General features: G+C 52.2%; 2 protein-coding genes across 2 annotated transcripts; one reads left to right on the top strand and one right to left on the bottom strand.

Annotated features, from left to right (window-relative positions):
* The first annotated feature begins 814 nt into the window (after window positions 1-814).
* On the top strand, window positions 815-2,061 carry TOMM5 (translocase of outer mitochondrial membrane 5). Its single transcript, XM_086479997.1, has 2 exons — window positions 815-947; window positions 1,616-2,061. The coding sequence occupies exons 1-2, from the start codon at window positions 827-829 to the stop codon at window positions 1,648-1,650; spliced, it is 156 nt and encodes a 51-aa protein (XP_086336123.1). The 5' UTR covers window positions 815-826; the 3' UTR covers window positions 1,651-2,061.
* A 4,121-nt stretch (window positions 2,062-6,182) lies between these two features.
* EMC4 (ER membrane protein complex subunit 4) lies at window positions 6,183-7,845 on the bottom strand. The gene is made up of 5 exons (XM_086479842.1): window positions 7,772-7,845; window positions 7,592-7,691; window positions 7,085-7,238; window positions 6,357-6,517; window positions 6,183-6,262 (listed from the first exon to the last, which is right to left on the bottom strand). The coding sequence occupies exons 1-5, from the start codon at window positions 7,843-7,845 to the stop codon at window positions 6,227-6,229; spliced, it is 525 nt and encodes a 174-aa protein (XP_086335968.1). The 3' UTR covers window positions 6,183-6,226.
* Between the last annotated feature and the right edge of the window lie 8,162 nt (window positions 7,846-16,007).

The raw sequence follows: 16,007 nt of genomic DNA, 5'->3' as shown, positions 1-16,007 counted from the left end.
CATTTGCCATAGACTGATTGAGACTACACTGGAACAGCGTGAAGCTCCGCAACACCTGCAATAACATGATGACATCATATGGGGCAACATAGCAAAAGTTTTTGAGAAAGGGGAGAAAACAATCCAAATTGTTCTGAGGGCATTTTTTTGCCATAAAATAAAGTAAGGACAAGGGACCTGCACAGCAGATTCAGGTTTTTTGGAACAAAATGGCACGATGGATGATGCCAGATCCCAATGAAAGCGGTTAATAAAATAATGCAGAGAAAATAATGCATCAACTAGCAAAAAGTAAACCGAAGTGTTCTGTGGGTTTCTGGAAGATGCCTATTCCCGGTTACGGCTTGACTGTAAGCCCTCTCTGTGAAGTGACCCAGCAGAAGAACCATTTCGGGTACGGCCCCGAGCAAGGACAATCCTTCGAACAAATTAATCGGGAGACTGTCCGTGCAGCAGCCCTTGGGCCAGGCCGGGGGGGGGGCCCAGACGCGCTCCGCACCGCGGAAGACGGCGCGGCGGTGCAGGCCGCAGCCCCATGGCACGGCGGTGCAGGCCGCAGCCCCGCCGCACGGCAGGACCCCGCAGCGCACCTCCCCGCCGCGGCGGGCCCACGGAGAGCTCCCCTTCCCAGCGCCCCGGGCCCACCGACCCTCCAGGCCCGGGGCCGCCTGCAGCTCCCCCCGACTCCGGGCCGGGCCCGGGCGGACGCCAGAGCTCCGCTGGAGGCCGTGGCATCGCCGCGCTTCCTGCGCATGCGCCGCCGGACATCCCGCCCGCGGCCGTGCGTGTCCCCGCGCGGCAGCCGTAGCGGCGCGCGGCCGCCGGCATGTTCCGCATCGAGGGGCTCGGGCCCAAGATGGACCCGGAGGAGCTGAAGAGGAAGATGCGCCGCGACGTCCTCACCTCCGTCCGCAACTTTCTCATCTACGTCGCGCTGCTGCGGATCAGTGAGTGCTGGGCGCGGCGGGGCTTGCGGCGGCGGAGCCTGCGCCCCCGGGACCGCCCGGCCCAGCCCGGCGCGGACGTTCGCGTCCCGTAGCGGCGTCCTGGCTGCTGCCCGCGGGGCTGCGGGGAGACACACACCCCCACACACACACACCCCCCGCGTCCCGGCCGGGGCCTCGCGTCCCCGGGGGCAGCGGGCTGGGCTCGGCGTCCCGGCAGCGTTCCGGCGGGGGCCGGGGGCGGCTTCAGGGCGGGCGCTGGTCGAGCAGCGGGGTTCTGGGCTGTGCCGGAGCGCGGCGGAGACGGCCGTGCTGTTGTGTGTTGCATCAGAGGCTCGACCTCTCCTTCTAGGGCGCCCTCCGGTCTGGCGAGCCAAAAGTCAGGCTTGGGTGGTGTGTCGTCCGTCCGTCTGTCCGTCCGTCCCCCGGTGGTGTCGGGAACAGGCCCTGGGCTCTGCCCTGCAGCAGAAGCGGGCTCAGGCGGTTCCCACCTGAATCGTGCTGCCTTGCCTGTTAAAGCGAACGTGCAGGGAGAGAGCTGTTAAAACAAACAAGGGGCCGTGTGGGAGGTAGGGGGGTGGTGTCTCACCCAGAGTCTGAGTATTTTATGTGCAAACTTCGCGTTACATTCAGCTGACTTAAGTTCACACTGCTTTATTTTCTCTTTTCAGCTCCTTTCATTCTGAAGAAGCTGGACAGTATATGAACCCTTAAGAAGACTCAGTACATGAAAAGTGGACTGTAGCTGCTTTCCCCTGTTTGTTAATTAAATGTTGTGCCAGATGCAGACATCCAATACTAAATGGTTCTAAGATGTTTCACTTAAGCATATCTGACCTGAGAATGACAGCCTGGGGAAATGCCTGTTGTCCCCACAGGTGAATTCCGGTCCCTGATACCATCAAGCCATGACTCGTTGTGGAACATTTCTTGTACTGCTTAAAATATAAGTCCATCTCCATTGAATGAAGTGTTAAGTGCTGACTGTTTGCTTTGTTGTGCAGCTGCTTCTAAACCGCCACATGCTCTGGCTGTCAACCTTACTGAATCTGTCTGCATGAAAAATTAAATCTTTAATGAATCCAGTTCACAAGCAGTTTGATTTTAAATAAATGGAAGAGCACTTGCACCACTTAACTCTGGTAGTAATTCATTTTTAATAATCATCACTTAAACTAGAGTTCATCTGGTATTATTTCCCTGGCTCTTCTCTTAAGCTCACTCCTCCAACTTTAAAGTGAACTTGAGGAAAAGCAAAGGAGAGTGAAAAGGACAAGGCAATGATGTGTTTTTCGGGTTGCTAAACATGTAGCTGCTCAGCTGTGAAACATGAATGTGTACTCAAGACTCAGCTAAATAGAAGGGGAAGGGTGGCTCAGCTTTATCGAGCAGGCCTGTGCCAGTTTCCCTTTCAATCAGAACATCCTGGACCTTGAATTTACACAAAGTAAAGCAGGGACAATGCCGTACTTCTGAATTTTAGTCACAGCAGACTTTTATAATGCCTGTTACTGCCTCGTGCCAGTACTTGCAGTGTTCTGTCATGTCTTGAATTGAGCTGGTTTTACCATGACAAATTGCTGTATTCTGATAGCTCAGGTGAATCACTTTACTCAGAGGCTGCCTGCAATATTCTTACCTTGTTCTCCTTATGCCGGTGTCAAAATAGGGGGTGTTTCCTCACAGAAGCAGCTTGCTTTGTGAAGAGGGTTGTGATTTTCCTTTCTGAAAGGGATTCCATGATCTCTGGGGCTGGTGGTTACTAGTATGCGTGGGTTTAAGATGACCCTGAACTGAGTTGCCAAAGCAGGAGTTGGATTTTCAGCCATTTTGGGTTACTTCTCTATTTGCCTAAGTCTTAAAAGATAGATTTGGGATTTGACACGACATCCTTAGATCAGCTGCACACCAGATCTCCAGAGAGACTTAAGCATTTCCCAGGCTTGTACTTGAAGTAATTTTTACCTGCTGTTAAGGCAGTGCCTGCAGAGACCCTGCTCTGTTCTACTGCTCGCTTGCTCAGCTGTAGGAAGACTCTCTTCCTCCCGTTTGCTGTGCCCTTGGCTGAGCACGGTACCTGTGTGAAGCACGGTGGAATATTTGTTGTGCTTGCCCAGATCTTGTGTGAGTGCAAAGTTGTCTATGAAAAGCGAGGGGGCAGAGATTGTTGGGTCAGTTCAGATGGCAGGGGCGCACTTTGTTGTTGGCTGGCATTAAGAGAAGAGAGGAATTACGAACAATGGAGAGACTGACCCTTGGAAATTTCCACCCTTCCGTTTTGGCCAGAGCTTGAGCTTGCCTGCAGAAAGCTGTTCTTCAAGCATATGTAGGATTGAAGCTGCAAGAGGAACAGACAGGGGAGGAGTGGGGACAACCACCAAGGTCTATGTATTGCCTCTTGGCTTCAGGCCTGACGTAAAAAGCCCCCCCTGAGTACTCATCCTGAAGAGAGGCAGGGGTTGAAAGTGCAGTTCATGAATGGCAGGCTTGGAAAGTGGGTATTAATTTGGAAGCATAACCAAGCAATCTGGAGATTTCTTTCCAGAGCTGACAGCCCTGGAGCCTTGGATGCCTACTGCAGTCAAACGAAATAACCCAGTCCTACTTAATTCCCTGGATTTTACTGAGAAATGAAGGCAAGGATATTCGTGGGCTGTATCAAGAACAGCGTGGCTGCAGGTCAAGGGATTCTCCCCCTCTACTCCACTCTGGTCAGACCCTACCTGCAGTGCTGTGTCCAACCCTAGGGCCCCCAGCATAAGACAGATTTGGACCTGCTTGAGCAGGTCCAGAGGAGGTCACAAAGATGCTCAGGGGGCTGGAGCAGCTCCCCCATGAGGACAGGCTGAGAGAGTTGGGGTTGTTCAGCCTGGAGAAGGCTCTGGGGAGACCTTCAAGCAGCCTTTCAGTGCTTAGAGCAGGCCAAGAGCAAAGGTGGGGAGGGACTCTTTGTCAAGGGGTGGGTTTCAAACTGAAAGAGGGCAGGTTTAGATTAGACACAAGGAAGACATTCTTCCCTGTGAGGGTGGTGAGGCACTGGCACAGGCTGCCCAGAGAAGCTGTGGCTGCCCCCTCCCTGGCAGTGCTCAAGGCCAGGCTGGACGGGGCTGGGAGCAACCTGGTCTGGTGGAAGGTGTCCCTGCCCATGGCAGGGGGTTGGAACTGGATGAGCTTTAAGGTCCCTTCCAACCCAAACCGTTCTGTGAACTGGGGGCAGTTATGGGCACTTGGACAGGTGTGGGGCAGTTATGGGGCAGGTGGGGTGAATTGGGGCAGTTACAGGGCAGTGTGGGGTGTGTGGGGTGCAGCATGGGTCAGCCGTGGGCCAGGCCCTCAACATGGGTCATCCCTGGAGTTCCTGGAGGTGCTGTTGGAGGGGCTGGGGCTGGTGGTGTGGGTGATAGGGACCTCCCTGGTCCTTAGGCTCACAAGTATGGCCCTGTACATCCCAGTACCACACATACACTGCCCTGGCTCGCCTACCACCATCCAGTATGGGCCCAGCACTCCCAGTACGATGCCAGCCTGAACCACAGGTCTTCAAGCATGATCCCAGTATGGGCCCAATGTTCTAGCAAAAGATCCAATGTTCCCAGTACAATGCCAGTCTGAGACACAGCTCTCAGAGTATGATCCCCGTCTGGTTTGAGCCTACCCAGCTGCCTCCAAACGCACCATGCTGCTTGCTCATCCCCTGAGGGATGCAGAGGAGAAAATGCAACCAAAGGAAAATGCAACCAAAGAGGCTTGAGGATCAAGATAAAGGACAGGGAGGGCTCACTCACCAGTTATGGTCACAGGCAAAAGACAGACTCAACTTGGGGATAACAACGCACATTTAACACAAAGCAACCACCACCATCAAGGAGAATGAGAGCTACAACCAGGTCTTAAATACAACACACCTCCCCCCTACACCCTTCCGGTCTCCCCGGGCTCAGCTCTGCTCCCTCTTCCCCCCCCCAGCAGCGCAGGGGCAGGGAATGGGGGTCACAGCCCATCCAGCACAAGGGGTCTCTGCTGCTCCTTCCCCCTCAGGGAGAGGGGCCCTCGCAGCCCTCCGCTGCCCCACCGCGGGGTCCCTCTCCCGGCAGACATTCCTCCACCCACCGCCCCAACGCGAGTCCTTCCCGCGGGGCCGCAGCTCCCCAGAACCCCCCAGCGCGGGTCCCTCCCGGGGCTGCCGCCCTCCCACCGACGGGCGGCTCCAGCGCGGCCAGAGTCATGGCTGCTCTGGGCCGGGGCCCTCCGCAGGCTGCAGGGCGACCTCTGGGCTCCAGGGGCTCAGCCGCCACCCCACCGCGGGCCGCAGGGGAACCCCTGCTCCGGCACAGCTCCCCCTCTCCTGCCTCACTGACCGGGGTGTCCCGGGGCTGTGTCTCTCCCATCGCCCTTCGCTCACCAACACAAACAGAACAAAAAGACCCAATTAACCCCTTCTTTCACTCTTAAATAGTTATTCGCAGAGGCGCCATTGGCCCGGCCTTGCCCACACGCAGGTCCGAAATTGGAGCTGGGGGAGCTTCTCGAAGCCTCTTACAGCAGCCACCTCTGTAGCTCCCTCACCCGCTACCAAAATGGCACCAAAACCCTGCCAGACACCAAACCACCACATCCCAGTATACCACCAGTGCTTCCAGTATGATGCCATCCTAAGCCTTAGGTCTCCAGGCATGATCCCAGTATGGGCCCAGTGCTTCCAGTATAGCACAAACACTCCCAGTACAATGCCAGTCTGGGTCACAGGTCACCAAGTAGGATCCCAGTATCGCCTCAACACTCCCAGTGTGGGCCCAGCACTCCAGTACAATGCCAGCCTGAGCCACAGCCGTGAGTCAGATTACAGTATAGGCCCCAGTACTCCCAGTATGATGCCAGCATAAGCTACAGTCAAACTAAGATCCCAGTATGAACAGTGTTCCCCGTACAGTGCCAGTCTGGGCTGCAGCTCTCCAAGTACAATCCCAATATGGGCCTCGGGGCTCCCAGTGCATTCCCAGTGCTCCCAGTATGCACCCTGAGGCTCTGAGTGCAACTCCAATGCACTCTCAGTACAGTTCCCAAGGCTCCCACCACAGGCCCCAAGGCTCCCAGGGCACTCCCAGTATAGGCTTCAGTGGTGCTCCAGTGCACTCCCAGTATGGACCCCAGCACTCCCAGCACATGACGCCAATAACTTGTTTTTGCTCCAACTTGTCCTAATCCCCCAAACCCTTGGAACTGCCCCCAAAAACAACATCACCAGACTGCCATCGCCTTTATTGGTGGGTGGGCACATTGGGTCACAGGATCAGGCCCCCCCCAGTGAACTCCATCCGCTGCCAAGGGAAGAGAGAGAAAGAGGGTGAGTGGGGGTACCCAGTGTCCGGGGCAGCAAGGGTGGGACAGGGGGACCCCAGCATCCAGGCGCACCTGTGGGGGGGCGACGAAGGCCAGCCAGTCGGAGGGGCGGGTGGGCAGCAGCCCCATGGCCTGGCACTTGTAGAGGGCCAGTGCCAGCCCCAGCCCATTGCCCACCAGGAACACCAGCCCCTGCAGTGCCCGTCGGCTCGAGCTCTCCAGCGCCTTCAGTGCTGCAGGGGGGACAGGGTGGGGTGGGGGGACACGCCACTGTCACCCACACACCTGGCACTGTGGGGGGCCGGGGGGAACCATGGGTGGGGAACAGCAGGGGAGCATCACGGGGCAGAGCGGTGGGGTAGGTGTGATAGGGTGGCTGTTGGGCAACTGTCAGGGGACATGCAGGAGTGACCAACACGGGGGTGACTGTCACGGGGATGACTGCAGAGGGATGCATGGGGGCGAGTGATGTGGGGGTGACTGTTGGCAGCTGCACAGGAACAATTGACACAGGGGCAACTGTTCAGGGACATGTGGGGAAACTGATGTTGGGGTGACTGTCATAGGGATGGCTGTTTGGGGACGTGCAGGGGTGACTGACATGGGGGAAACTGCTGCAGGGGGACATGCATGGTGGGGGCTGTTGCATGGGTGACTACAGGGGGATATATGGGGACAACTGCCACGGGGGAGATGCAGGGCAAGGGACTGCCGCAGGTACGTGGGGAAACTGTCGCACAGTAGAGGATGGCCATGGGGGGACACCTGGGGAGCTGCCACCTATGTGGGGTTGTACTCACTGGCAGAGAGGGACATGAGGGCTTGCAGCGGGCGCCAGCCCATCATGCAGACCATCATGGCGGGGAAGATGGAAATGGTGTTGCCGGCCATGTACATGATGAATAAGTTCATGGGGATCTGCTTCAGCGGTGCCAGTGCCACGTCCCAGCAGCGCTGCAGGGAAAGAGGGGACCCGGGTGCCGGGCATGTGGGGGGGGGGGCGCCCTCGGGCGGGACCCAGGCGGCTGGGACAGGAACCACCCGCCACGGGGATGCAGGCACCCAGGGGTGCTCCCCTCCCCTATGAGTGCGTGTCCCCCCGCCTGTGCCCCCCACACCCATGCCCACCTCCCCTCTGGGTCGCCCCTACCCGTGTCCCCTCCTCCCCTCTGGGCACCCCCCCGCCCGTGCCCCCCTCTCCTCCCCTCTGGGTCCCGTCCCCTCCCGCCCGTGCCCCCCTTCCCTCCTCTCTGGGATCCCTCTCGCCCGCGCCCCCGCCCTGCCCCTCTAGGTCCCCCCCCGCCGACCTTCTCCATGAGGATTTTGTCGCTCTCGTGGACGCCACCCTCCCCCAGCTGCCGCTCAGCGAACCCCAGCGGCCCGCGGCCCTCGGCGGCTCCACGGGGCCTGGGGGGGAAAGGAGGGGACAGGTGAAGCCAGGGAGACCCTTGGACCCTCCAAATCCCCCCCAACCCCCCGGCCCTCACCGCCCCCCCGGCGCCGCCGCCAGCTCCAGCGACCACTTGAAGCGCCGTCCCCGAACCGCCGCCGCCGCCGCCATCTTGAGAGCGCCCGAACAGGAAGGGGGGCGGTCACGTGGGGGACCACGTGGGGAGTCATGTGAGGGGGGGGGGGGCACCTCCCTCCACACCCCCCCCGGGCCCTTTGGTCCCCACACAGAGCTCCGTGTCCCCTGGCAAAGCCACAGCAACGACATAGCAATGCCCGGCCCCATAGCAGCCCCACGGCGGCCCCCTTCCTCACAGCAACCTCACTGTGGCCGTGCACAAACGCCCCCCCGCCCCGCAGCACCCCGGCCCGTTCCGCCCCGGAACTGCGGTGCAGAGCCGCGGGTTCCGCCCGGAGCCGGTGCCGCGCGGGCGCTCCGGCCGAGCCTCGGCGCATGCGCAGATGCTTCGCGGCGGCGAGGAGTGTCGGTCAGGTGCGGTTCCGGCCCGGTCCTGCCCTGCCCGTGCCCGATCCTTTGCCTTCCCGCTGCCCCTGCCCCTGCCTGCTCCTGAGACCTTCGTGGTGTCCCACGCCCCTCTTTTGACTCTGTAGCACAGCTTGGACCGCTGTTGTTTCCTCAGAACACATCCTCAGGTTTTCTTTTGCTCCGGAGTGGTCTTGTAAGCCTCTTTGTCATCTGGGATGCCTCCGTTTAGTCCCTGACTCCCTGAGAACATTTCTTCAAATTCTCCCCGGCTTCATTCTTGTGTTTTCAAGCTTTATTTTGTCACTCTGCCTCACCGTGCTCTTGTACAATGAATTCTGAGACCTTCCCTGTGCCCCACGGCTCGTTTTTGGCTCTACAGCAAGCTTTGTACCACTCTTGTTCCTTCAGAACGGCCCAGACATTCGTCGTGTGCCTCTTACCTTCCTCTCTGCCATCTACCATGCCCATTTGGTCCCTGCTGTCCTGAGGATATCTGTACTCTGTTCAGATCCACTCCTGAATACCTCATTATGTCATCAGTTTTAAATAAAAGTTGTCCATACAAGGTACTTCATATTACATGCAAGGCCATTTCCACAGCAGAATTGACTGAAAACACGAGAGTTTAATTTATTTACAATCTGAACCTTACTCAACCACATCAAAACACTTGTGACCCAGAGAGGCAAGAATTCCTGTTAAAACTAATAAAATTAAACCTCTGGCAGTCTCACTCAAATAACTGTAAAACATCTGTTTCAGCTTGCACAGATCAAACCCAAAAGTTTTAAATCAATATGCTTTCTCATGCTTTAAATGACTGCAAAGGGCTTTTTCAGATTTTAGAGCACAATGAATGAATACACATTTCCGACATTCTTGATATCCTCACTGTATTGTTGTAGCAAAATTTTACAGTTGAATAAGCTGCTCTAAAGGTCAAGAAAATGTTCTTAGCCGTGTCTTTTGTATAGACCCTCCCAACCCGGTTGTGCAGATCATATTGGAAAATAAAATAAAATAATAGTGATTAATTAGTAACAGGTGTGCTGAGCATAGGGAAATAAGATTAGAATTAGGATTGTTTGAATTTTACTTGTTGCTTAAGTCTTAAATAAGTGCTTTATAAGTATTTGATGTAAGAAGCTCTCAGAATTGCAACCATATAGGGCTAGTAGAAAAGATAATTTTGTAGACGATGACCTAGAGATGACCCAAAACTGAAAACAAGAATTGGAACCAGAAAAGACGGATCCAGCTGAATAAGGGGATTGTGAGCGGACTGAATAAGTGATGAAGAACTGAAAGGTTGAGTGAAAATTTACAGTGACTTTGGACTCTGTGTATTGATAAAGAAAAGGTATAAAACCTGCGAGGGCTTGGAATTCAGTTGCCGCACACTTGAGGTGTTGGCCCAACTCTGAGTTGTTAATAAAGCAAACCTAGAGATACCCACAGCTGTGTCAAGTGATTTGTCTCCTTGAACAATTGTGCATGGAGCTCATTTGTACTCATCTGCACTACAAATTATTCTACAAACTTAAAGCAGGAGATGTATTGAACTGAAATTTTAATGAGCGTGAGAGACTCGGCAAGTGGCGTGGTTAGGCCCGAATAGCTGAGGATCATTCAGCGACTCAGTTAGGCATTTCACTTTGGTTTTGTGGGTGCCACGTGGGCTCTCCTCGAAGGGCTGAGGATTTGAGGCAAGTTGGTAAAGGAGAGAGGAGCGGCAGGCTGGGAACTGGAGAGGATGACAACTTTGGAGTATAATGGGTGCTGTATCTCATTGGTTTTCTGGTTTCCATGGGAGATGCTGGACACAACATCTGATTTCTTGGGAGCGGCACTTATGAGGAGGGTGTCATTGGGTAGAGATGAATGCAGCCTGGTGTCTCTGTGACAGGTGGCGTTCTGTCTTGCAAGTGATGAAGAAGAACTTGATGAATACAGGAGAATCCCACTTAGATCTCGTGCTTCTGATGAGGATGGATTCTGGAAAGGTAGGTCAAGGGGCAAAAAGTGGTAGGTGGCTGGGGCCATCAGGGTGTATAAATTTGGGGTTGAAGAGAGGGCTGTTTGGGGAGGCTTGAGTCTGGGGACGGTTAGAGTGCCTGGGGTCTGTTCTGCAGGATGTGAATGCATGCTGAGCAGGGCTGTTTGACCCTGCATCCGTGGCCTAGCATAATTTGTGTCGTCTGCCTTCCATCTCCTACACGGTGCCTTCCACAGGTCTCCCTGTTTCACCCCCAGGCTCTCTGTGCTTGGTGCGTGCATCGGTAGCGTCTAGAGTGCCTCACCGCTTAAATATAGAGCCCGTCAAGTGCTTATAGTCTTGTCATCAGAGCCGGAAGCCTGTCTTGCATCGCAGATGTTTCTGGAGGGTCACCTTTGTGGAGACAATGTGGTCTGGAATGATCTGCTCTTGAAAAATCTGTTTCTATAGACATCCCCTACAGCGTTTCATCCTGGTGTCATTAGGGGCTTAGATCTTCAAGCCCACCTTCTCACATGTCCGTTGTTCTGGTTTTGTGTTGTTTTGCTCTGTATTCGTATTGATGCCCACCTGAGGGGGTGTTGCATTGTAGCGTTCTGTTTTTGTGTGACACTGTATGGCACGGTATTGTGTTAATCTCGCATTGCAGCTCTGTGCTTGTGTGGACTGAGACTGCCTTGCACTGTATGGCTCTGTATTGGTGTTTTCTTGCGCTGCATGGCCGGGTATTGTGCAGGGCCTAGGGCCGGGGTTTTTGCAGGCAGGGCAATTTCACAGGCCCCCGTGAATGGTGTTCCTGAGGAGAGCCACAGAGCCAGGGTGACGGCCCGCGGTGGCGGGTGGGCAGGCGAAGGGCTGAGCGGAGAGGGGGAGGTGGTTTGTGGGGTAGGTGAATGACAGTTGTGTTGTGCATGTGTGTGGCTTTGTGTGGTTGTGTGGTAGTATGTAATAGTTGCATACGGAGTTGAGTTGTTTCTTTTTTCTGAAGCATTTTATAACCCCCCCCCCCCAACCACATTAGAATAAAAAAAACCTAGTTGGGAGGTTTTGTTTTTATCCTGGTTCTAGTCGGTCTGCATGGCAGTGTTCATCGCCAAGGTATGGGTGGCAGAGGGTCTAGGGCCAGGGTTTTGGCAGGCAGGGTGATATTGGAGGCCTCCAAGAATCACGTTGCAGAGCAGCACTTGTCTGGAACGTGGCAATTTCTCTGTCCTTGCAGGGAGCTGTGTTCAGCCGAGGGTCTCGTCCGTAACACCTGTAGGTAAATGTAGCTGTCGGAAAAGAAAAAAATGATGGGTGGTGATAGTGCTCATTGAGGACTTCAAAACAAAAGGTAAAAAATATGGGTCAAGGAGAAGGAGGCATCTGAACAGAAGTTGAGAGTCTTTGTATGTGACTGAGGTCATTGAGAGTTTTAAAAGCAAGCCCGTGGGTTGAGGGCGCTTGGGTAGGTCTAAAGTGGTTGTGTAAAGGTTTATTTTGCAAACAAAGTGGACTAGGGTAAAAGAAATGTGGGTTAGTACTTTGGTGTAAGGGATACCCAAACCAAACAGGGATGCTATTTTTAGGTACCAACCCCAAAATAAGCAAAAAAACGAGAAAGCAGAGAGGGTGGAGTGCTAATAGAGTTGTGTGGGAAGACCTTAAGGGCAGGGAGAGCTCCAGAGCGACTGGTGTTAAAGTGCTGTGCTTTAACTCTGTAAACAAGTTTTTGTACTCTGTAAACAACTGTGTACTTATTATTCTGTAAACTTTGTGTTGTGTAAACTGCATACTTTGTATTGTGTGAACAGCTTTGTATTCTGTACACTGTGTGTTGTGTAAACATTGTACTTTGTATTCTGTAAACTTAGTACATTGTACTGTGTACTCTGCGAACAGCTTTGTGCTTATAATTCTGTAAGCAGCTCTGTAAACTTCCTACTTTTATTTATTTACCACATCAGTAAAGGAAACAATAAAGAAGAAAATCATGAAGTCTTAATAAAGAGTTTTCTCTCCTGTGTGTTTTTTTGTGTGTGTGTCCTTCTTTGTTTAAAAAAACCCCTTTTTCTTAAGAAGTGATGAGTAGCAGCAGGAACTGGCTCACTCCCGGGGAGTAATTATAACAATTAAAATTAGAAATTTAGAAAAAGTTACTCCCCGGGAGTGAGCCATTCCCGGTGGCTGCACCAGCCTCTTACTATTTTTAAAGGTTTTTTCTTATACCTATTATGCATAGGTAATTAGTTCTCCAGCTGAGAGTAACCTCTTGTAACACAAATCTCCACCAGACCCAGCTGCATACCTGCCCCTACCTCCAGCTACACCACTGTCCTAGGTTACAGTGTAAGATGTGCCCAAAAAGTATTCTATTACCATCTTCAGGAGCTGTTGAGACCAGGTGGGGCGGTGCTCCCTGCCTCCCCCCTCTGGACTATCTCCTGTTAATGGGCACAACAATGCCTTATCGCCTGACCCATCGATAACTCGCTCCTGGGCTATCTCCTGTTAATGGCCCATCAAGGAACTGCCTCACGACTCCCCATCCCATTGTGAGATGCTCCGCCCGGGGAGGGGGGGGAAGGAGCCAAGCAGTCCATGCTAAATAAAAACTGAGATCTCGAACACCCTAGCAGCCTTCTTCCACTGGATTCCCAGAGGAGTTTTTCCCCCCACTGGAGTTCCAGAGGACAAGAGCTACCTACCTACCAGTGGACCTTCGGAGGAAGACCAGACCCTTTTACCTGATTGCTGCTTCCACAGAACTACATCCATCGCTTCAGGAGGACTGCAGCCAGCATCTTATCGGACTGCTACTGCCACCCTAACAGGGGGTCAGGTTGTATTTCTGACTCTGTCAGTGTAAACCAGTGGGTTGGGGTTTTTTTCTGCCTTGTGTTATATAAATATATATATATTAGTAAAGAACTGTTATTCCTATTCCCCATATCTTTGCCTGAAGGCCCCTTAATTTCAAAATTGTAATAATTTGGAGGGAAGGGGGTTGCATTTTCCATTTCAAGGGAGGCTTCTGCCTTCCTCAGGAGACACCTGTCTTTCAAACCAAGACAACCACTAGCTGACAAATCATTAACATGCAAATAATCATTAATTATGCAAATGAGAGGAAAAATTTTTTCTTCCCCCACCCACACAGGGAGGTGTTAGAGCAGGTACAGTTACACAGCTGGGGTTACAGCCCTCCAGGGTTGGGTTAAGGGTCATTACAGTTACAGTTCTTAGCACTTAGGGTTTCAGGGTAACAGGTTAGTGTCACTAGCCTCATTACTCTCAGGTTTAGAGTTAGGGCCATTGTTATGGGTTACAGCAAAGGCTGGGGCCAGTGTTAAAGGTTATAGCCAGAGTTGGGGTTTAGGGTCATTACAGCTTATGGTCATTAGGGCCATTAGGGTTCCAGCATCAGATGCTATAGCCATCATCGCTTGCAGCGCCTAAAACCAAAAGACAGAAAGTGACTGTTGTGATTAGGAGAAATCAAATGATTCATCATCTCACAGATGCATACAAGATGTTCACCCTAACCCCTGCTTGACAACCTCACCATCAGTCCTATTGAGAGTGATGGTAACAACAGTTAATACAGTATACAGCAAAACTAGTTCCATCTTCAATAAAGTTAGGGGTTCCAACAAAACACAATGCACCTAGATGTAAAAAAAACAAAACAAGCAAACAAATAAACCAAAAATATACTACTAAGCCATCTTGCCAGCCCAGAACACTCAAAACAAAAGGGTTGACCTAAAAAAAAAAAGCTGCATACAAGCATACTTTCTAATGTAAACACAGCCAAACCTTGTCTGGTTCTAAAGCTCCTACCTCAGACAGAGCTCTCTGCTCCTTCAAACATAAAAACACATCTGCCCAAGTAGCTTAGACAGCCCAAAAGCTATCATTAACTGAAGGCCCAGCAGAGCACTGACACTAGAGAAGCCCCAGAGCAGAATGAGCTCCCTGGGCACAGCCCAGGGCTCATATACCCCAGGCCCAGCCCACCGCCCTTCCCACAATGTCCTTGGAAAGGGGCAGGGCCAACCACCAGAACACATAAAGGCAGCCAGAGGAGCAGCAGCAAATTTTGTCATCTGCTTTCAGTTTATGGGGTGCGAAGTGCTGAATGGAGAAAGCCACCCATATTGGAAACGACTATCCCTGCTCTTCCACTGCACCTACATCCATTGCATCAGCAACGTGACTGCGTAGGGAATTCAACTTAATTTTCCCAGGGTAGAAAAAGATAGTTGTCCTACTAAGCTGTGTAGGAAAGTAGCTCATTAAACGCAATAGCAATGTTATGATAAAAAATTATGTGCTTTCCTTTACCTATAAAACAAACAAAATGGAAGTAACGGTGAACTAAAATGGGCAGATAAAAAGGAAATTTTAAAACCAGAGGTATTAAAAACTGAGGGTGGTGGGTGGGAGAAATAGGGTCAGCAAACTAAATAAATGAAGACACTAAATCAAATGTAAAAGGTGATGAAAGTGAGGAGAGGCAGGAAGACATAAAAAATACCAACAGGGACCTGGATAAATGGAGACATGGAGAAAACATTTAGAGGGAGACCTAGAAATGCCATTTTCACAAGTAATGGGGAAGAATGAAATAAGAGCTGGTGGGGAGCCAGAAAGGGAAAGACATAGAAAGGAAAGGTAGAACGTGACAGTTTACAGGGTAATGCTAGCAGAAGAGCAAAAAGCTTTGGGGAACCAGAGAGCCTGAAAGGCAGAGGCAGGGATAGGCAAGGAGGCAGGCAGAGATCTGGAGAACCGTGGCAGAGATAGGCCCCAGCTGGAGCCTGTATGGAACAGGACACCCTGGGCCCACAGTGCATCACCCCCTCCCCTGGACCCAACCACAGACACTTGCCCCAAGCCCAGCGGCTGGAAACGCATCCAGGATTGCAAAGGTTTGTTCCTTCGCACCTTTCAGAAGTCCCAGCGGTGAGTTTGCTACAAGGCTCGGTGCCCACAAGCCGCAGGAAAAGAGGAATGAGGAAAGGAGGGGGAAAGCCAGAGGGAGGTAAAGATATGCGACAGGGAGTCAGAAAATGGGATACTGGGAATGAGAAAGGGATGGGGAACCGCATGAAGATGTCGAGAGAGACATGGAGTGCAGCAAGGAGGTAGATGGAGAAATGTGGTAAAAAGCCACAGGAATGGAGAGATGGAGCAACAAGTAGGACCGAGAGGGAGCAGGACAGACAGGCATAAGAGACAGAACAGGATGAAAGGAATGGCAGAGGGGGACAGAGAGAGTGAGGGGGGGGTGGATTTTACGAGGATGGGGAACCGGATAGAGGGAAATGGAGAGAAAACTACAAAAGGGGAAGAAAGCAGAAAGAATTTTTTTTTTAAAGGACATAAAGCCGGATACAGGTAGTCATAGACAGACAAACTACAAAGCGACAAACATGGCAAAAAATTAAAAATTAAAGAACGTAAGATGAATGGAGTGAGAAATAGAAAGGGAACAGAACAGAGGCAGGAAATTAAAAAAATTGTTAAAGGGAGCTCTGTAGAGGGAGATTTGAGGCAGAGAATAAAAAGCGAGGGGCTACAGTTCCTAGGACTGGGGAACTAGGTAAATGAAGACATAGAAATAAAATTTTTAAAGCAGCGTGCTACATCACAGAAAAGAGTTAAAAACAAGGGCAAGGAAACCAGATAAATGGGGACATAAAAAGAAAATTTAAAAAGTGACAGGGTAAGGAAAATGGAAAAAGAAATAGGGAGCGCAAACTGAATAAAAGATGAGAAAGAAAGAATCAAATGTGACAGGGTATGT

This window comes from Leptosomus discolor, chromosome Z, assembly GCF_034619465.1.
Source record: "Leptosomus discolor isolate bLepDis1 chromosome Z, bLepDis1.hap2, whole genome shotgun sequence".
Classification (NCBI taxonomy): domain Eukaryota; kingdom Metazoa; phylum Chordata; class Aves; order Leptosomiformes; family Leptosomidae; genus Leptosomus; species Leptosomus discolor.
This window is presented reverse-complemented; position numbering and strand designations above follow the sequence as displayed.